Source organism: Phaethon aethereus (assembly GCF_964289735.1).
Source record: "Phaethon aethereus genome assembly, chromosome: 4".
Classification (NCBI taxonomy): domain Eukaryota; kingdom Metazoa; phylum Chordata; class Aves; order Phaethontiformes; family Phaethontidae; genus Phaethon; species Phaethon aethereus.
This window is the reverse complement of record NC_138578.1, coordinates 16,416,687-16,439,833: the sequence shown is the minus strand read 5'-3', so window position 1 is coordinate 16,439,833 and position 23,147 is coordinate 16,416,687. Positions and strand designations below refer to the sequence as shown.

The 23,147-nt window shown below is 37.7% G+C and overlaps 1 protein-coding gene across 1 annotated transcript in view; it reads left to right on the top strand.

Annotated features, from left to right (window-relative positions):
- The window catches only part of TTC29 (tetratricopeptide repeat domain 29), a gene marked incomplete at its 5' end in the record, with an annotated part of 129,989 nt that overhangs the window by 68,746 nt on the left and 38,096 nt on the right, over positions 1–23,147 (top strand). The window contains 3 exon segments of the mRNA XM_081999611.1: positions 3,078–3,169; positions 8,911–9,034; positions 13,722–13,953. Coding sequence (XP_081855737.1) covers positions 3,078–3,169; positions 8,911–9,034; positions 13,722–13,953 — 448 coding nt within the window.

Sequence of the window (23,147 nt, the reverse complement as noted above, 5' to 3'; positions counted from 1 at the left end):
AGTTTTGAGAAGGAAATTCAGCCAGATTCATACAATACCCAAACCCACTCTTTTTAATGTACATTACCAGTATACATTCTTCTGTAGCCTCATTCAATATCTTTTTACACAATGTTATATATTTTTGTTTACATTTCCTTAACATGAAGAAGATTACCAAGATGACATTTTAATGCACAATATTTACCATAGAATACTGAAGCGGAAGCACTTTCCCTTAATAAGATGACTTTTGTTCTGTTGTCTAAAACAATTTTTCCATCCTTTTTGTTTATGTAATGACAGCTGTGTTCTCAAAGACCACAAATGCAGCAAAACTGCACATTTGTGTAGGAGTTTTCAGGATTAATTATTGATATATTCCACCTCTTCCTTGGATGTCACTCTCCTCTGCACAGATTGACCAAAATATATATAAGACCCATTTCTGGCTATATTTCTGTCTAATGGTAGAAGAACTTTCATGGGAGCCTATAAATTCCATTAGATCCAAATGATATGTCTTCCCAATATTTATCCACTATGTCAGAGAGCTAATAGATGACTGGCACAACCATGCCCACTCAGTACTCTCTTGCCGCATGCATGTCCTCTCTTACGTGGTTTTCACAGGAACCCAGGTAGATGGACTGGTTGTTCTTATCCCATGAAAATAAACAGGAAAGTTTTAATGTCCATTTGTTGTTTTCAGGCTGTTTACAGATTCTGGCAGACATCGCTGTGTCAATTCCGCTTGATTTGCCAGCATGCAAGCTTTATAATTTTTCATTTTAAATGAAAATTAGAAGTGTGCTGTAATTGCAAGAGACTTTGGGTGAAATCCTCTAATGCTCTACGTGTTAATCCAGCTTTTTATCCTGCCCGACCTCCTTTTTTGTTTCAGTCCTGAATGCTGAAGAGAAGATATGCACCGTAGGTGAGGAGGCCCCTCTTCAGTTCCTCCAGATAAATGGATGCTGGGCAACTGTAGCATATAGGGGCACTACACAGCTCCTTTCCATTAAGAATGTGTCCTTTTCTGTATCCCTACATAGTATTTGAAGCTGGAGGAGTTATCTGAAATACAGACGTAAAGAGTATATTTTCTATTGTAATTTATCAAGATTTTCTCCCTTTCCTGTAATTATTTAGTTATTATTTCAGCATTATTTAGAACGAAACATCTGATTTGTGTAGAGTCATAGTAACCTGGGACCAAAAAGAGCACTTTTCATACATATGAATGAGTGGCTTGCTTCATTTGCTTCCTTCCTTCTTTCTCGCAGCTGTTGCAGAGAGGCAGTGAACCAACTTTTTACTTTAGCTACTCTGACTTTGGTTTTCCCTTGGTTTCATCGTACTTTTTAGGCTTTGTGATGTCTTTGATAGAAAAAAAGCAGCCTAAACCTTAGGTGCCTAAGTAACCTTTCTGTGCTAGACCATAACCACTAGAGGCCCTGTGTCCTAGTTTAATTTCGCAGAGACCAGTTTAAAGTAGGAGTGATTTCAGTCCGGTACATAAAATTTTGGAAAGCTCCTGACGCTCTTATGGCAGGTTTTCTGATACGGGCCCGATTGTTGCAACAGATGATGTAGGTCCTCTGAGTGAAATGCAAAACCAAGAGCTGTCTCTTGGACACTTGTGTGCGTGTCTGTTACCAGTCTGGAGCAGTAGAAGGACGCGCTGCAGGTCTTGGCAGTTTTGAGTGTGCATTCAGTTTAGGGCCAGTTCTGAACTGATGTGACAACTGCCTAACTGAGGTGCCTTCACTCTCTTTCTGTCACATCTTATGCATTGATAACTCAATTGGCAGTGACCTGCATGTACAAGATGCAATGCTGATGGACGTGAGAACATAACTAATGTTAAGAAATTATTTGAGGGACGATAAGTAGTGCAGTGCACATTAATAAATGCTACTTTTTGTGCACAGGGAGCTTATATAACTAAAAAATAAGAGCCTTGTCCAGGGATAATCCTGCATGTAGTAAAACTCCTTCAAGAACTAGGAAATCTGGGTAGTGGAAACAGTGATAGAAACGGTGACATCCATAGCATTAGCAGACACAAGTTGTCTTCTTTCAAACCATGCACTTTGCTAATGACAGGGGATGCAGTCTTAATAGAAAATGCCCTATCTTTTACCTCTGTATAAATAGGCATCTTGGGGCATGCAGGATACTGTCGTACGTCCCTGGGCATCTCCCATCCCCCTTCAGGGCTGGTAAATGACATTCACTACTCCTTTCTTGGAAATGTGCAAAAAGGATTTCCATAGATAGTCTTCAGAGATTTCCTGTTTTCTCATGTGTGTAATAGGTTGGATCAAGCAACAAAGAGGAGGGAGGAAGGAGTAAGATTTCATTTTATATGCGCTCTCCCGTCGTCACCATTGGAGAAAAAAATGGATGAAAAGAGAAGTTACGCAATACGGGTCATACGTCAGCGTTAAATTGAATTAAGATCATATGTTTTTATGCAGCAGGTTATGAGAGGGTTCATGATAATAGAGCACATTCCAAATGAATGTTAACAAATTGCTTGTGTGTGTGAATAATTAGGCATAAAACTAACAAAATTATCTACAGTATTTTAAGCCAAAATAGTTTTAATGTATAACCCCTAATTTATTCACTTTTTCAGCATCTGAATTGTACTAAGAAAAGTTACCATAGTGACAGTTTAAAGAAAGAAAAATAATATTAAGTTGTATATCAACATATCTTGCTAAAACACTGTGAATGCAACGGTTACCATCTGAAGGTATTGATTATCAGAAATTCATAAAAGCACAGCCTCTTAAAATCTTTTAAATGATGGATAAGGAAATCCATATTGCGAATCAGGTAATATCTCTTTGGTTTCTGCAAAGTGCCAAAATGCAGGGATTTAAATGCAAGTTGTATCTTTTTAAATTTGTCATTCTTGAGTAGTTTCAAACAACTATAAGTAATGATCAAAAACCTAGTCCCATTACAATTAATTAAAGAAGAAATGTACAGGTGGGAAAACAGGTGTTCCGGACACAGAGACTGAAAAAAAAAAAGTGGAAATACTTAGCATTGTATTTATTGGGTTTTATTTTCCTGTTTCACAGATTTTGAACACCTCTGTAAAAATCTTCACAGCACTTTGTGATTCTGCTGGCCTCGGCAGAGCGTATGCAGCTATAGCCAAGATCCTGGTAAGGTAGGTTAGCACATCCTTGTCTGGCTGTCAGTGCAGATTCATTCAACTGTGAAAGACTTAAATTGTTAGAGCTCTGTCACTTCCCATTACTGACTGCTTAAATTTTAAGCAGTGCCCTTCTTGCAGTAAGTGACCCTTTCATCGAAAGTTGTTTTAAACTAGTACATGTTTTTTAAAATGTATGGTGCTAGCTTTTCTTTACCTGTAAACTAGAATATGTCTTTTTTTTCACCACATTTTGGGGACTTTTTAAATTCTCTTTTTTTTTTTTCCCCCCCCAAAAGAAGTTTGGGAGGGAACTGACTGGAAAATAGAAATCCAGGCATATTTTCCAAGTTAAAAAAGACAGAAAACCTTGAAGAATATAGCAAGCTTCAGTAGGTATCTCAGTGTGATCTTTCCTGAACTGTAAGTTTTCATTTATTACACTGACTTCTTCTGTGGAGATATTTCTGGTTTGTGCATGTATAACTGTATATATATTTGCATGTATAACAAGGTATCTATTTGTTGCAGGTAAGTTGATTGTCTTCAGTGTTTTCATTTCAACGTCTGGCATTAAAATCTTCTTCCAGGTGAATTAGTTTGAAACCACTTCAACTTCTTACACAATTAATTTTGACATAAAGTAGTCTAATGCAATTATCCTATGAAGTAGGAAAAAAAAGAGACTAAAATGGAGGTTGCAGCTTATCCTTGATTCATCCTATGTTTGGGGACTTCAGTGCATATGATGCATGATAGAGGTTGTCAAATTTTTTATGGAGGAGGACTTGTCACCTGGTCTATTTCAGTGTGTGGAGCAAATTCTCACATTTGAGTTAGATGCCATGCCACTTGGCCTTTTAGAGCATATGGGGACCAGCCACAATCACAGTTCCCTTCAGCTCTCTGATACATAATTCAAGGTTATTCATATATAAGAATATATATACTTTTATATATGTATACCCATATATATACTTATATTCATATCCGTGTGGCTTAGACAAATAGACAGTGAGGTAAGCTGAAAACTAGCTGAGTTCTTGGCCTCAAAGGGTTGCAAGCAGCAGCATGAAGTCCAGTGGGAGGTCAGGCACTAGTGGTGTACTCAGGCATCAATACTGGCACCAGTACTGATTAACGTCTTCAGGATAGTGTGACCAAGCACACCCTCAGCATGTTTGTGGGCAACACAAAATTGGGCAGGAATGGTTGATCCACCAGGTAGGTGGTTGTGCTGCCATTCAGGGGGACCTCAGCAGGCTGGAGAAATGGGCCAATATGAGTCTCGCGAAGTTCAGGAAAGGGAAATGCAAAGTCCTGCACCTGGGGAGGGAGAAGCCCAGGCACTGGCCCAGGCTGCAGGCTGACGGGATGGAAAGGAGCTGGCAGAGAGGCACCTGGGTTTCCTGGTGGACAACAAGTTGCCCATGAGACAGCAACGCACACTCGGGGCAAAGGTGACCAACGGGATCCTGGGCTGCATTAGGCAGAGCATTGCAAGCAGATGGAGGGAGATGATCCTTTGCCTCTACTCAGCACTGGGGAGGTCACCCCAGGAGTGCTGTGTCCCATTCTGGGCTCCCCAGTACAAGAGAGACGTGTAGTGGATTGAGTCCAGTGAAGGGCTGCAAAGATGACTCAGGGACTGGGAGCACCTGTCCTAGGAGGAGAGGCTGAGGGAGCTGGGACTGTTCAGACCACAGAAGAGAAGGCTCAGGGGGATCATATCAGTACCTCTTAAGCAGTAGTGAAGAGGAGGGAACCAGGCTCTGCTCAGTGATGCTCAGTGAAAGGACGAGAGTCAGTGGGCACAAACTGAAATACAAGTTCCATTTAATCATAAGAAAAAAATGTTCACTCTGAGGGTGAACACTGGAACTCTCTAGGTTGCCTAGAGAGATTGTGGAGCCTCCATCAAAAGTCACTCAAAACCCCACTGGACACAGTCCTTCTCTAGTTAACCCTGCTCTGAGCAAGGCAGATCGACTTGATGATCTCCAGAAGTCCCTTCCAACCTTAACTATACTGTGATTCTGTGATCTTTGTCTTAAGCAGTCCTTCTAGATAAATTCATAGAATCATAGAATAGTTTGGGTTGGAAGGGGCCTTTTAAGGTCATCTACTCCAACCCCCTGCAATGAGCAGGGACATCTTCAACTAGATCAGGTTGCTCAGAGTCCCGTCCAACCTGACCTTGAATGTTTCCAGGGGTGGCGCATCTATAACTTCTCTGGGCAAAATTCCCTTTTGCCATATAATGCTCCCTAATGCAAAGCTTTCTGTAACCCAGTATGATGGATATTTCAGAAAAACCTACTTTTCAAAATTCAGAAGCAGTATTTTTCATGAACAAAATCATGCTGGTCCAGTTCTACTGGTTCTTCCTTAGTAGTTGGAGGAGGAAAGGCCATAGAAAAATGGTGTGAAAAGCCAATGCAAAGAAAGATATTAAAAAAAATTGTAAGTTTATGTTTACTCTCCCACCAAACTTTTGGATATTTACTTGTCTGATGTATAGCAAAAAGTAAATTCCTGGCAATCCTCTTTAGAAAATATTGGATAAATGCATGAATTTATACACTGTCACCAACAGTGTCCAGGCAGCTTGATCACTTTCTCTTTATTTGTATTTTTACCTAATCTAGGTTAGACTTGTGCAAATAATTTTAAATTTTATGGATAGTGCCTTTACAAAGAAAAGATGACTGTGCTTCCCTAAAATAATGCATTATAACCGTAATGTCTGTGAGAATCTGCACTGATTGCCTTTTGACAGGCTGGAGAAAGTGGCAAGCGGCTGAGCCCTCCCAAATCACTCAAAACTTGTCTATGGTTGAATTTCTTGTGAAATCTTTGCTGCAGATGTTTCCACAGACCACGGGAAACTGAAAATCTCTATCATGTGTATTTAGGCATGTCATTTCCCAGGGAAAAATCTGACATAATAGCATCATGTTCTTGACTTATTCTGCCAGTGTCCACCATGGTAATGACTTCTTGTGGACACATGATTTATACATCCAATTCAATCACATGAGCAATCCTATAAAAGGTGCATATTTTCATAAAAGTCTAATAGGGGTAAAAATCTCATAGGGCATTTTAGCATGAAACTGGAAAATGAGTTGCTGTAGATATGTAATCTCTTCTGCTGAAGTCATCATAACTGTTCTGTGGGATCATGAATGACTATATCTTTAGGAAATTACATTTTATGCATTTAGGAAGGTGATGTCTAAGGAGATAGAAAGTATATGGCTGTGTAAAATAACATGTAGATTTCTGAAGGAACTATAAAATGTTAGCCCTTTGAGTAGGAAAGACCTGTTTATCAAGTTACCAGGGCTTGTGCAGGGTAAAGTGTTTCAGTAATCCTTCTAGCACACTTTAAATATCTCAAGCTGTAGTGCTTTTAAAAGTATTTCCTTTGAAAAACTGTTAAACTGTACCAACCAATTGCTAGTTGGCATAAGTGAACTTAGTGAAGTTCTAAGGGTGAGAAATATCTTTCTGCTATGTACCAAATTGATTTCTGTTTGCTTGAAAGAGGTTATATGCCCTAGCAATTTTCATATTTTCTATACATGGAGCATAGCTTTTTATGTGAAATATAAAAAATGGCCAAAAATACATCAAAACATTTCTATTAATTCATGAAATTAAGAAAACCTTTTTACATTTTCTCCTGTCACTGATTCCATTTGCTTTATTACTTTCAGCCTCTAGCCCACAAACTTGGTGGCACAATCAACAAACCCCTTAGTGGCTGTTTCATCTCTGCTCTATTTGATTTCTCCACTCTGAGTAAATGATTAAGTTTTCATGCATTGGTTCAACCAAAATCTATGTTCACTCAACCACATCCTTTATTGATTACTTCTACTGCAAACAGTAGGCCAAGTGTGATATACATAATTGGACAGTTGTCAGGGGATGTGGGTGTTAACAGTCCTGTTTTCCCAATTGGAAACTGGAATCACCTTGATACACAAATATTCTGCACTGTTTCATTCTCATTCCTTGGACCGAGGAGTCCTTTTCCTCAGAATATATGTTTTTAACTCTCAAAGGTCTGGTTGAATGGATTTAATGATTATACCATATAATATGCTCCTCAAGTTGCACCTGTGCACTGCATATAGAAAACTAGAAAAACTGGAATTAATATTTGTCTAACACTTTAACCTTGTCCTTTAACTTATATAAATCATATGCTGTATTTCTGTGGGGAAACATCTGATTTTCTCATCTTAGGGAAAAAAACAGGTTTAAAAAAATGTGTTTCTAATTCTAAAATTTAGAAGCCTTTTGACATTTGGCAAGTGTTTACAGTACAGTATATTTAATATTCTCATTATATTAAAATACTTGAATTAGGAAACTTTAGTAAATCCAACTCTGCTTATTGACAACCAAGCTTTACAGTAGCATATAGTTGAACATTTCAAGCATGTTAGTTTGCAGTGTTTTAGCATCCTTTTGTAGCAATCTAGCTCATCTCAGTCACATACAGATAATCACTTCAATATTGTAAATTTGCAGCCATGCTTTGCTATGTTTCCTGTTCCGTGGCAGGCGCTGCCCTGTTATAATTACTCTGATATCCTAAGACAGGCAATTGCAGACTTCTGCCAGATTTTGAAAGCACATATCCCTAATGTAGTTTGTAATAAAACCCGTAATGTAAATAAACCCCAGTCAGTCATTTGCTGCAGGAATATAACTTGAAGGTGTTTTTAAATGGTGAGAAAATAAATCACAATTCTTTATCACTTACAGGAACTTCTGTGAGTTTCTTAATTAAGACTGGATTTTCTGTCTTGCTTGGTGGCTTGACATTTAGCATGCTACACTCCTACATTAGCAACTCAAGTTCATAGCTCATATTGAGGTCAGCTGCAGTAACACTTCAGCCTTACAGGGAAAAAGAGCACAGTGCCTTACTCACAAGCAAACCCAGATGTCTATCTTATATCTTGTAATCATACTGCAGAGATCTTATATTGCTAATATGACCAGCTTTATTAAAAAAAGGAAATCTGCAAATGTTATTGTCAAAGTGCATTAGCCAATTTTCAACTTAGATTCAGCTGTGACCTCAGGTTGCTCTGATCTCACTGGGATTTGGGAGTGACACCTGCAATCCACAGTTTATAGGTTTGCCTGTGTGACTGCAGCAACCTTTGATCCACCGAGCCAAAGTGACGTATTACGCTCAGGGGAAGGCTGGCACCCCCAGAACTAAGAGACAGCACCGTTATGGAGCTGCTGCTGCACCACCAACGCTCGAGAGCAAGAAATGGCAGCTCTGAATGACAGAAGCATAAAAAGTCTTGCTAAAAAACTAGCCTTCTTACCTCCTTCCCCTATTTTGTCGGGATGTGATGTCCAGCTGTATTGAAAATGTTATCAGCTGCTCAGCAGACAAAATATTAAAATAATGGAAACTCCAAAACCTCTGTAAAATCATGACCTCCATTTTCATTCTGGGCCTTAAAATATGGCACAATATTCTGAAGAAGAGTTGTGTTTTATTTCACTGAAAGGATCCAGTTCTGCCCTCAGAGGCTCTGTGTGAGCTAGTCTCATTGGTCTCAGCACTAGTAGTGCCTACACAACCGTCTTGAAAATAAAGTCCAATCACAGATGAGTCATCACAAAGTAAAGTTGGTTCAGAACAGGGGGATAGATCTTCAGCATTTGGAGAAGCTGTCGAAGTGAATATTTAATTTTGTCTCTGTCCTTTGCTTCAGTCAGGGAAAAGTGGCTGAAGCTATTAAGTACTTGGGAGAGTTTATGAAGGCTGCTGAGAACGCTCATCTAAGCCAAAGCCTGGTGGATGCATGTTTATTACTTGGGAATATTTACAATGAAAGAGTAAGTACTGGTTGTAGTAATGCTGTCAAACAATTGGGTTTAATTCATAGTAAAAATCTGGTTTTGCTTATGAGGTGACCCAGAAGAATTTGATCCAAGTATTATATCTTACAAGAGTTACCAAAGGAGAAGATACGGTGTGACTAAATAAAATGTGCCTTAAGTTTTTGGGAAAGGTGGAAATTTCACACCATATTTAACAAATGGGGTTTTTTTCTAGAATGTCTGAATAAAAGCTCCAAATTCAGATCATGACAGATTTTCAGTGTTGTGAAAAATCTGCGTCCGGATCACCATTGGGGCCACATATGACCATAAAGAGTCATCAGTTAACACAAATGAGATTTTATTGTACTATACATTGAAATTCATGCTTTTTTAAAATGAATCTATACCATATTGCATACCAATAAGCAATTTTTAATCTTAGCTTGATTTCTTTACATTCTCTCAGACAAATTTATGAAATGAATGCTAGCAGCAAATACTTTGGCAAAGTTCTGTGTTTGTGGTGGAAGAGCTTTCTCTTCTATATGCCTCCATCCAGCCTGATGGCTTTGATTTGGCCTGTTTAAATCCATTGATAGGCAGTGATGGGCAATATTAAGCTAGAGGTAACTAAGAAACTCCCTTTATCATAGTTTCTAAGATCTTTTGAGGTGCTTCCTACTGACCCATGTGCCAGTCTCGGAATTGTTCCTCTGGGGTGGACCCCGCAAAGACAGCAGTTCTGTCAGCTGCCTGTGTGGGTGGTGGTTTCCATGCTTACTCTGTCCCTTACCGCATCTAGAGATGCAGCCCTTGCGCTGCAGTAGCACTTGGTTTTTGAAATCAGAAAGGTTAAAAACATTACTGCAGAAGTGAAAGATTCATGTTGAGCCCTTTAATACCTATTTTAGAGCTGAAAATGCTACATGAAATTATTTAGATACAATAAGTAATAAAAAGAATTTGTTCTGCAGACTGGGCAACATGGAAATTAGGAAACACTTTCACTATGAACAAAAAAATAGAAATACCCTTTCTAAATCACCCTTTCTAGCTTCTGTTGCCTGTTTTTTTGTCAGAATTTCTTTTCTGTGTGTAATGTATTGAACAGGCTACTTGCCCCTTTTCACTTACACTACCCCCAAATGCCTTTCTCTTCCTAGATTCCTCTTACAGAGAACTCCCACTACCAAAGTTGGTGACTTTTTCATAAGCAGTAGAAAAATTTTTTACTCTGTAATCTCTAAATTAGCCTGAGCGCCTTCTCTTCACATATGTTCTCAGCATAAGTGCTGAATTTCCCATTGAAAACTAAGTTTTAAAGTCTCTAAGAACTTGCTGGAGTAACTTCAACATGGATCTGAAACTTAGAAGAAAGTAGAGTGATATGACGCTGTGCTTAATTATTCTACTCCAAATTTGAAAAATAATTAACTACATTCTGTTTAATTATTTTTCTATTTCACCGTTTCTGCCACCATTGTTAATAATTCTGTGAGAAGCGATATTTTAAGAATTAACCTCTTTTTGGTTATTCTCCAAATTCTCAGTTCGAAATTTGCTGCCTTGACCTGGGGTAGCAGCATAGAAGGGAACAAATGTAGTGACTTAATCTTATTAACTTACATAAAATATGTGATTTAAATATACAAAAAAAAACCCAAAGTTTCACATTCCCTGTTTTCTGTACTATTTTTATGCAAGGTCAGCAATGTTTACAAAAGCTGAGTCTAAATTAACCTTTCATCTCTTGGATCACTGCCTGCTTGGTGTCAGCTGTCATTGCCGGTATTCCCCAAGTCAAGTCATTACTAGGATATTTTTATTCAACTTCATACTTCCTCTGGTGATGCAATTTGCAGTAGTATTGTCCTTCTCATCAAACTAAAGATATCTCTATTTATATCCAGATCTATCCTCAGGGACCTTTAGTATACCAGGGATATAACTTTTACTGTTCTTCCTAAAGTGACTTTGACCAAATTCACTTTGCTTTGTCCACGCTGTCGCTGTATCTTTACAGTTGTGTCATCTCACCATTCCATCGCCATCACTGTCTGTCTTTAATACTGTACACTCGGTTCCTGCTTTCTAGTCATGATTGCTTTGCACATATTTTTCTTGTTTCCTAAAATGCCTGGATTTTCTTATGTGCAAGTATTATGTCTATTTTCTCCCAGTTTGTCAAGCAGGTTTCTTAATATCCAAACTCTGGTGGAGTTAGCATGACACATTCTCTCATTTCTCATTTCCCTTTTCTCAAGTTTCTTAGTCTGATTCGCTGCATTCCTCTCACTAATTGCATCACTTAACATATTATAGTTCTTATGAGTATGGTGGGTAGATGTTTGCTTTTTATCGATTACCCTACTGCTTATCGTTCTTTATTCATTGCTGTGTCCTCATAGGCCTAATTCTTCTTTCTTGCTCTATTAAACAAAGCCTGAGGTCTACCTGAATTTCTATTACTCTTTTCTCCTTTTTTAATTACAGGCACGTTTTAGCAGTCATGCAAATTTTGATCCCAAAAAGTGGTATCAAGTGCAACAGTTATCAGTTGGAGTCTCTCCTCCTGTTCTGTGTACTCTATTGCAGAAGGGAATCTCAATCTTACTAAATCAAGCTGAGAGTGAAAGGATAAGACAACTCTGTAAATGTTTTCAGTCAGGAAGTTTGTGGCATCAGGGCAGCAGGATTCCACACCAATGGGAGAACTGGAAGGCATCTTCCAGGGAGCAGGCAGGCTATAATTAGTGTTAATGATAGACATATAGCAACTGCCACAAGAAGTTTGTCTGACAATAGCCAGAACTAATTCCTTCAGAGTAAGGTAAAGGATGAACAGTTCCGTAATTACTTGCTCCGAGGAAGACTATTTTTTGCCCTGTCTTGTTTGCTGATTTTTTTTTCAGAAGGATGTACAACTTTCTTCTTAGTAGGCTTGTGATCAAGATTGTCACCATAAACAATCCACGGAGAGCGCTGTCTGTAATTATTTTTAAATTTCTTGCTCTTCAGTTGTATTCAATTCATCCCTGTTCTTCTATTGTAGTTGGTAGCAATTTTCAATCCATTCCTGGTTTATATTTGCTGTTTGGCATATATTTACTTTGTCCAGTTTTATTAATATACTGGTTATTTACATAGATTGTATCTACTCCAACTTTCTTCATCATTCTTGATGCATCCTACTATTTTGTTTGACCTTACTAGATATTGGAGCTGGTTTGCATTTAGGAGAAGCCACTGCAGAGCTGCCCATGTTATTTTGAGGCCACCTTCCCGAGCCCAAGTTAATCAGAGCCCACTAAAAGTTACAAATAGTTCAGACAGTATGAATTACCTCTTATTTTCTAAAGAATTAATTTAATTTGCTGTCACATAACCCCTCAGGTAGTATTATTAGGTCCCTCTGAAATTCCTCAAAGCCTTGCAAAAAACTTCCTTTTTCACCTTTATTGGCAATCTTGGCAAAATTGTCATCTGATTCTTTTTCTATAATAATTAAACATTAGACAACACTGATACTAGAGCATAAAGTTATTGCACACTGCCATGTATACCAACACAAAATGTACTACCTTTCAAGCCTGGATTATACTACCTAGTTTTAATGAGAGATGTAATATATTTCCCAGCAATTCGATCTCTTTGTCTTTATATTTCTTCAATTCTTTTATTTATGCTCTGTTTAGGTCTGGCGGTATGCTACTTTTTAAGTTAGAAGCTTGCTCCTGCAACTCTTCTTTTGACTCCATCTATGATGGTAACTCAGAGTAGTTCTTCATGGCAAAGAAGAAATATGCAAAAGGTGAAGAAATATACCGAGAAATATTTTAGCTTTCAGCTGTATCCTTCAGCCTGTCATGATTTTCCCTAGTTTTCTCTTTATTCCTCTTTTATTTCTCTTTATTCTCTTTATTCTTGACCATCTTCTTTGGTCAAGAAGTTGAGGAGTTTTCTTTCTATATCCAACATAAAAATAGTTCTTGTTATAGCAGGTTTTTTTATTCCTCTTAATGTATTATCTACTGTAGTTTATAATCCTTTTTACTGGATTAATGAACGTTGGATTTCTGTATTCTGCAGGATGAAGAGATAAATTATTTGGCATTTCTATTTAGCAACAGTTGGCTTCTATTTCTCCTACTGTTTCTTTTCCTGTGATTAGGAATATCCCTGGATTTTGGTATACCTATTCTTCCCCCATAATTCTGTAGGTTTTAATTTCTGTTCCTTTCTGTGCTTTAGGTCCATCATTTCGTTACCCTCTTTTTTCCATTTTTAAGATTTCTGTTCTAAAGTTTAGTATCACAATAGTAAATTAGGACCTTTCCTCCCACAGAGATGTTAAATTTAATGAAACAAATAGCAATAATTTCTAAATGGCCTGGCTGGAATCAGTATTAATACTTAGCATTGGTATACTTAGATTTGTATGTTCAAAACACTGCACAGACAACCAAAAAACAATTCCGTTCCTGAGAAGGATATGAGCAGTGTTACCTGGATTTTAGAGGTTAGGAAGCAGGGAGGGAGAGTGGTTTGCTTAATACCATGCCATGAGTCATTCTGTGGGCTGGCCTCTCAGCTGCAACATTTTTGAAGTGCCAGAGGAGCAGGCTCTAATGTCAAGCTAAAATACAGGGGACTACAAGTAGTTCTTATAATTCTTTTCTTTTTTTCTCTTCTTCACTAGGGGAATTATAATGAAGCTTTTGAATATTTCAGTCAGGCTTCTGAGGTAGCAAAAACTTTAAATAATTTGCCCTTAATGGATGAAACAAAGACTTACTATGGCATTGCAAAAGCTCATAAACTGATGGTGGCATTTAACAGCCATATAGAAGCAGAAGATCCCGTCAGCCTCAAGTACCTGCTGGCATGGAAGGAGAACAGAAGTGACATGTGCACTGACCCTCTTACAGTCGGTAAGACACTGGTTATGAAACACATTAGTGCTGTATTGTCCTCAACGGTTAAGTCGTTTTTCTTGTAGAGTTCTATTAAATTATTTCCTGGGTTTAATCCTTGTACTGAGTGGAAGTTAGATTTACTCCTTTGTGTGCTTATTTTAAAGGCTGAATTAAATAGGTTTAAATACAACATAGCAGGGAGAAACAGATAGTAGTAGTTGCTATGAATGGTAACTTTTTTTCAGTGCTATTTTCCAAAACATCACAGTTACAGGCAAACAGTTATGTATTAGTTTAGTCAAATATCATTGTTTTAATCTTTAAAGAAAAATAATAATCATCTTCATTTGCAGTCAGTTTTTCAAGTGCATCCAAGAAAAAGTTCCCTGTTACTAAAAGTAAGGAGTAATTTCTGCTTGACATAGTAGACATAGTTCTGAATTCAGAAGAACATGCTGTTTTATTTTTGGCATCCTTATACTTGACATTGGAGGGGAAATAAAAAGAAAAAAAAAGGAACCCTGTGATTTCTTCACAGTGTTTCCTTGTCTCAGGTAAAGAGTAGAGGAGACTTTGTGTGGAGTAGACCTCTTTCTTCATGGGCTAAATTTTCTTTGCTTTTTTTCCCCTGTACTATATGTTAATAAAATACAAACTGAATTATGTGTTATCTCCAAGTATTGATAGTATTAAACTGGGGAAGGAAGAGGGTAAGTGTACATCACCTTAAAACTTTCCTCTCTGCATTCCTGTGGAGAGAGTGAATCTGGAGTACAGTGGAAATAAATGACAGCTGGGGCAAAGTCATAAGGAGCTTCAGAGTTATTGTGTCCAAATTTCATCAGTTATCATACTTTCAAAGACAAAGAACTGCTTGTCTGCTATTTTCTTGTGTATCTTTTCCTTTCATAGAATTGGAACAATTAAGTATAACTTCAATTGTGTTTTTTAGGTATAAAAAATAAGTGGTTAATAGCCTGGTAATTGAAGATGTTAGTGGTTTAGCAGGAGTCAGGATACCAGAGGCAACACTGGAAGCAGCTGAGAATTGTGGAACAAGGACATTCATTGGCATGCTGAAGAGATAACAAATTAGAGAGCACTCTGTTCAGGGTTCCAGTGATGGTAATAGGGCAGTTCTCGATGATAATGCATTTCTTTTTCAATGACTATATATATATTTATGATTTTTGCCTCCGTAAGTGAATATCCAGCACACTAACAGACAGATTTTGTTGGCTGGCAGAGTTAATTGGGTGCATGTCTCCTGCAAGGGATAGTAAGTTTGTAGACCTGTAGTGCAAGATGCCAAGAATTCCAACAGATACAGTCAAAGAAGAATCCAATGTCAAGCAATTTTATATGCATTTCATATGAGGATCGTTAGCTGTAGCTGATATAAATAGGAGACCAACAAAAATCAACAATGACAACAGGAAAAACCCAGGACTCCCCAAAAGATAGGGTGATCTTTGTCTCTTCAACGCGTATTTTACTTCTTGCACCTACAGAGGTTTTCTGTTCAGCTTCTATGCGTTGCTTTCTCCAGTCACTTGTGAAACTCATTTAAGCTCAAGATTTATGCTCCTCTTTAACAGAACTTCAGGGATAAAAAGAGTATGGTTATAAAAGCCCTTTATGTCCTGGCAAGCATGATACCAGAAACAAGTTTTGCCTGCTGAGATTCTCTTCCTTCAGTATCTCTGCCTAGTTTACCCTCCGTTACTTTCGGTGTTACAGTTTTCATTTTAGTTCTAGTTAACTCCAGGAACCCTGTGGCTACTGCATATTTAGCAGCTTTTCCAGTTCAATATCATCCTTCTCATTAGTGCTCCAAGCTTACTCTCATGATACCCAGATTACATCCAGGAAAACATAGTGTCACACTGTCAGCACAATCTGTAACATTCTTCATGTTTTCTGTGCCAAATCTCTCGTTAGTACTGGCATTACATTTTTAATATCTTTGTCTGGCAAAACATGACCTGGCACCAATTCAATATTAGGATTCACTGGCTTTGAGTTTCAGGTACAGCCTTTATCCTACCTTCCAGCAGAATGTCTGTGCATCCTATAATGAACTCATCACTTTGGAAATTCCTGCTGTGATAATAGAACAGTATTTCTAGCTCTTTCAAACTGCTCAACGTCGATAATCTACTAGATTTTTCTCAGTCTTTTTGAGCATAAAACAGCTAAAGACAAGATACAATGGTAGTTCTTAATCCACAGGAGAATTTAATGAAAGGAAGAAGGAAGGTAATAAGTTTTTATTTCTAACTGTTCTGACTGAATAATTCTTCTGTGACAAAAAAATAAGAGTAGTTTCTGTATTCTTAGGCAAAAGAAATACTTAGGCTAGTGGAGAAACAATGACATTTAAATTCAAGTACTGCCATATACCTTATGTCTTTCAACCAAGGCTTATTTTCTAAATCAATCATTTCAATAACCAGGCAGGAACAACCATTAATTACTCAATTTACCTCAACATTTACTAATAAAATGGATGGTTTGACCACCGTTGTCACGAATAAAAGGGATGGGATTGTCAGAAAACAGTGTTTATAAATGCAAAGGAGAATGTGTATCTATCTGCTGTATTCGACTCAATCACCTGACTTCACTTGCAGGAAAGTTATTTATGCCATTGTGAGATGCCACTGCAAGAACAAATATGTTTTTATTGATCATTTTATGTTTAGTCAAAGGTATAAAAAAATTATTATCAGTAGAAAAAAAGGCTTGTGACTCTATGCCAAAAAAGGAACCCACAGCATTGACTAACATTGTCTGATAAGAATATATTTCACAGGTCTTTCAATAAATAATCTCCTGACTTGCCACCTTCTAGAATACAAAAGAATAATTAAAGATGCTGAAGGCAGGAAAATTTTGGATCAGATTTTGGATATTGATTGCATTAAATGCTGACCAGGAATTGTGTTTTCTGCAAGTCTGGCAGCTGTCAGTCCACGTCATTGCATCTGGCAAGGCTGTGCCTCAGCAAGAGACCTTGGATGCTTGAAATCATCTAAACATTCAAAGAGTAGATTTAAAATGTATTGTTTTCCTCATACTAAAAAGTCTTCAGTTGTTCTCTTGAGAAATGTTATGTGCTTTTCACCACAATTTAGATTTACATTTCTTTGGAGAACTTTGCAAAATTGACACATTTTACTGTAGGTTTTCTGTGTTTGTTTTGTTGGGTTTTTATAATAGCTACAAATGCAGCATAACTGATTGTCTTACCCATATCATGAATTGTGTGGCCTTACGATCAATGGAATGACATTGTACCACCAACTTCAGCATGAGCAGGACTATTTCTAGCATTCCACACCTGAGCAGCCTTCAATGTGATTTAAAATGCACGCACCAGCTAAAACTATAGCTTGGAAAATACAATCCCATTAGCTTTTGTTCTTAGTCACAAATATGTAGTCCCTCAATATTCTTTCTCCAACTCCCTCTTATAGATGTATGGGCTGGCACATTCCATAATGTGAATGTGCCCTTTTTGTTGTGTAGAAAGCTAAATTGTCAGCCTACCAATTCACATTTTTAAAAGCTCTTTAAGATGGTTTATAGTCATTTTCCTGTAAAAGATGTGGCTAGCACAAAATTGTTAATGTGTTGAAGAATAGAGACCTTCCCAGGTGCATTTTAGATTGAGCTTCTGTGTGACACTGTCATTCATTAATAAAAGAATTGTCCCTAAAGAATGGTAAAGTCAGAAGTGAGATATGAGATCAAAGATTACACTAAACAAATTCTGTTAACATTTCTCTACTGTAACTTACCGCAGCCTTGTAATTTATGGGCCATTTTGGTAATAGTGTCCAACAGCAGAACAGTCTGCTTCATAATGTGATCAACTGCTTTTTTACAGTCTCTTTTTTCTGAAGTACGCTAATTTGAGGAAAACTTCTAACGTTACAAATCTTGTCTTTCCTCCATTAATAAATTACGTTATTTACCTCAAACGCATGCTAATAAAACTGTTATGCCATGGCACTGTACCCAAAATGCTTGACTGTACTTTAGCAAATCAAAACCAATCTTCATCAGGAACGTGCATTATAAATTATACTCTGTATTTGCCCAGTAAGTGTTCATCAGTGGTAGCAGACTTTTTGACCTGAGAACATTTAAGAGAAGGAAAAGATATGATGCACTGATCAAAACTACAAAAAGCAAGTCTTTGTATCTTACACAAATGTACAACCTTAAAATAGGTGTTATATGATGTCAGTGGAAAGGTAGAGGCTTGTGTTAGCAGGTTCCTTTCACTGACTATGTCATATCTAAAGCTCTGTCACAGATTTTGGTGTATCATGATACTGACGTGGGACTACCGGAATTGTGCACGTGCATGCGCGCCCTCAAAGCTGCTGTTTGTCTGTTATATTATTTGGCTCATTTATTATTTAATAAGTTCTATTCTGCTGTTAGCATATACAGAAGGCAAATATATAAGCTTCTATGGTGACTGAAATAAGCACACAGTCTTAATATTTTTCTTTAAGGTGTTTCTTCTTGATAGTATCTTCGTGGGTTTTGTAACTAACTTGTTGACATAATCAAATGTAGATACTACCGGTGTCAAAGTAGCTGGACTGAATTTGAACAGGCAAAACAAATTTTCTTCCCAATCACTGCTGTAAAGAAGATGGGAATGATTCAGACCCTCATTTTGGGAAGCAGAGAGCATGCCCATGCCTCCCAATGACCTTCTGGGCCCCACCTCCCTCCCAGCGGTCTGCTCACTGTGCAGGAGTCTGGAGGTAGGATCTGTAATGGACTCTGCTTCAAGCTCTATGTGCTTATGAGTTCCGTCAATAGCGATTTACACAAACTGAGTGTTTATCTAACTTTTTCAGAATATATTGTTAATGTGTCCAGATATCATGAGAAACAGGTAGGATTTGAGAGACAGATTTTGGTGTTTTCAGAACAGTTTACAGAAAATACAACTCAAGACGAAATAAGGGAATTACACACTTGTTCACACTGTTAAATAAGAACTATGATTTTAAATTATGGAGAGGAAGTGTGTGACCAAGTACAGACTCCAAGGCTGTCTCTGTGCCAGAGGCACAAAGGCTCACTTCTTAATAAGCATATTTCAAAAGTAGCTCACGTGCTTCAGTGTCCCCTACTGAAATTCACAGGATGGCTCCTGCACATTTCTGGGGGGTTTATCAAATAGAATGATCTGCTCACTTCTGGAAAAATACTCTGGTTAGAAATGCCAAAATACATACATTTAGGAAAATTATTAGCAAAAAACTCTGAAGTTCAGAGGTGCTTCTGTAATTTTTTTCTTCCTAAAATTTTTCTAAACTTGTACTGCCTCTTCTTATTCACATCACTTAGCACTTGTTAGTTGCTGAATTTTAGCTTATGTCACTTTTAATTTTAAAAAATCTCAGCCATTTTTTGTACTGCTGTACCTTTGATATTAATGCAAAATACCTTAAGTAAGTGTTGAAAAGCAGCATGCTTACATATAGATGTTGATGACATCAAACAGGTGTGTGTCAGAAAATCGTCTTACGTGGTTCATATATCTTAATGTTATTTATTGTTGATTGTTGTTTGGTTTTAAAGTATTTGATTAAGTCTGCTTAGTGATATACTCTGATATTTTTAGAAAGTGAGAGTGGTTATTGCTTGGAGTACAGAAAGAATCAAGTGTGAAGAGAAGAACTGAGGGCAACAGGGAAGTTTTTCGGCACGTTGTGATCACTGGCCAGATGCACCAGATTCTCGACGAAGAGTCTGAGAACACCATTTAAACATCTATGTCCATTTTGCCATGAGTGCCGTAGCTTGTTCTGTTTATGGCTGAAGCTTGTTTGCAAAACCCATGACTGGGGACTGCTGATATTCAGTGTTGTTATGCTTGGTACAAATGCACTGTCCAGGTTTTTTTCCTGTGATTTCTTTTAATACTGCCTTAAATAATTGGAAATTACTAGACAGGATCAGATCTAGGCCAAGTCTGTGGATTTGCACTACCAGATTTGAGAGGAGGGTTTGTAGAATATTTTAATGTTTGAATATTTTAATGCTTTTAATTTTAATGAAGAGGAGGCTGAGGGGAGACCTTAGTGCTCTCTACAACTACCCGGAAGGGGGTTGTGATGAGGTGGGTGTTGGTCTCTTCTCCCAAGTAACTAGGGATAGAATGAGAGGAAATGGCCTCAAGTTGCCCCAGGGGAGATCTAGACTAGATATTAGGAAAAATTTCTTTACTGAGAGAGTGATCAAACATTGGAACAGGATGCCCAGGGAGGCGGTGGAGTCACCATCACTGAAAGTATTCAAAAAAACATGTAGACGTGGCACTTCAGGATATGGTTTAGTTGGCGTGGTGATGTTGGGTTGGTGGTTGGACTTGATGATCTTAAAGGTCTTTTCCAACCTTAATGATTCTGTGATTCTGTTTAACCATGAAATAATGTATTAGGAGGAGTTTCTTCATAGTCTTTGCCAAGAGTTGGCCGTTCTTGTATGTCTTAAGTGGTGTTATAACTTCAAAAGGTTCACTATCATCCTGTCTAATGTGATTGTGAGTGTTTTTGTCATTTACGGCTATATTAAAAACATCTTAACCAGAGGAGAATTTGGACCTCATCTAGATTTTTCTTCCATTTGATACTTTCTATGGAAACATCTGAATCTTGCCGTGCATTTGCTTTAGACACATCCTGTGCTAAATAATGTTGGCATCCAGCTGTGTTTTCTCAGACAAGCTTTGTAGATCAGCAGAAAATGGTTCCCTAAATAAGGTGAATTGTCCTTTCTTGTGGAAAAAGAATGCTGGAAGTGGTGTTCAAACTACAGGATATTGTCAGACCCTTTAGTGTAGCTTTGTGCACTGCACTGTCAGTACTTCTACCAAAAGTGGAGCTCCTTAGCAGTTTTAAAAGTGAAAATTCTCAAGGCAGAAGCTCATTCCTGCTCTGATTCTGTAGGACACTTGAATGGTGCAAAGGAAATTATAAAGCTTTTGCCCAACCACATTAGGTCACTTCTGGAGAAATCCTTGATTTGGAGGCACCTAGAAGTTTTAGGTTTGCCTGTAGTCCAGAGCATAAGAAATGCATTAAAAAAGAGAAGAGTCGTAAAGCAGAACAGCTGACAGCCGCTGTGCTCTGGCAGTTGCAGGGCCAAAGGAGGAACAACCAGTTGGCATGCTTTGAAGTGGCCGTAGGGCTTCTCTGCAGGTGCCCATCATAGGCCCCTTTCCTTTGCTGCATACACGAGCAGAGATGTCTCTGGTGGTTTCATGCTCTCGTTCTCAAAAGGGAAAATTGATCCTCAGAAAGAACCAAAGAGTTGTTGTTTAATATCAAGAAGGTGGTTGTCATTTAGACTTCATAAAGAACCTTTTATTGGTGCTGCCTGCAAACATGCCGAGAAAGACTGACCTCAGGCCAACATGAAAACGGTTCTCTGCTGCAAACTCTTCCTTACCAAAAGCTCACCAACAATCTTTGGACACAGAAAATCAAAGCCAAGACAAAGAAACTGTATTCAGTGCATATTTTCTGTAACAGAACCTTTAGGTCATCTCAGGAGTCACAGTCAGTGTACCAAACACCTTCCTTCTCCTTGGTCTCCCAAGCCAGCTTTTTTTTCTGCATCTTTGAGGGGTTTTTTTCTGAGATGCCTTCCCCTGCCTAGACATACCCTTTTATGTTCCTTTTATGTTTAAGTAACAAATTGTTGGTTTTATTAAGACTTTGTCATCTGAAGATAGTCAAGATTTAAGTTACTTACATTTAGAATGAGCCAATCTATTTTTAAAAATGTCATACTTCCACAATTAATGTATTTATGAGTATTTCTTTTGCCCAAAAGCCCACCTCTCTTTTTATTCTTTTCTGTAATCAGCAGGAATATTTTGTGATTTTTTTTAATGGTTTCTGAAACAGTTATTTTCTTTTTGTTTCTCCCCCTTCCCTGTCTCTTCTGTGCCTTATTTCTCTCTTGTTTGTTCTCCTGTTCTTCGCTTTTTTATTGTAAATTATTCTCTCTCCCTTTCTGGCCTCACATCTTCCTTCCAAACCCCAATTTTATGTATGTTTCCAGTCAATATTTAAGGAGCGTAAGTCAGTTACCTCTATACTCAGTAGCCAGCATATCAATTTATACGTTATTAGGTATATCTTTTGTGCTTGTAGTAGAATCAATAGGAGTTTTTTAAGAGTGATGTTTCAGTTTTTTCATACTGACCATTTTGGCACTCTTCTTCATGCTCTGTGGTTTTTATTACGTTGCGATCAGAGAATACACCGGAAAGAATCACACTTCATATTGAGTATCTTGATAGGTTGGTTAACAGAAAATTGTGAAGTATCAAAATAGCCTTTAAAGAGATCTTAATCACCTGTGTGAATGGACTGACTAAGTTTAAGCGTACAACTAGGTGATTAATTAGTTTGAAGATCCAGATGCATGCTTAAGTAGGTGACCGTGCCCCCAGGCTCATCCACTTGTTTCTACTCACTCGGTTAAGCATTCAATATTATCTGTAATACAGAATATTCCCATTTAAGGGCTCATACAAGTCTTGCTACAGAGCCAAGCAATTATACAGTGTTTTCTGTAGTGTGTCATACAAGTACATCATTTTGAACATGTAGCTACTATCCTATAATACTGACATTAATAAGTATCAGATAGAGTAATTGATATGGGGAGGCCAATTTGAGATTGTTCTGAATCAAAGGGGTTTTTTTCATATTTTTCCATGGTTGCTACAGTGTTTTAATACATTTCCTTTTCCTAAAAGTTCTGGCATATTTTTAAATTTTTGAGATGTAACTGCTACAGATTTTAGTCAAACACAATGTAGCTGATGTCAGCTCCTGTGGGGAATTAATCTTCTGCAGCAGTTTTTGAAATGGGAACTGGAAGTGCCCAGCACCTCTCATATCTCAACCATATGCTTATTCATATGCTAATAATAATGTCTATGAAAGCTGATACTCAAACCATGTCTTTTTTGAAGATGTATTTCATTCTGTCTGATATTTACAGTAAACATAGACATTGAGCTGTCTGATTGTGTCTGTGCATCTCAGCTGGGCATCTAAGTGATAGTACTGTGCATTCAACTCATTGCTGATATAAAATTGAACCTGAAAAATGGAGGATGATTATGCCATATAGTAGTCTTGCTCAGGTCATGTTGT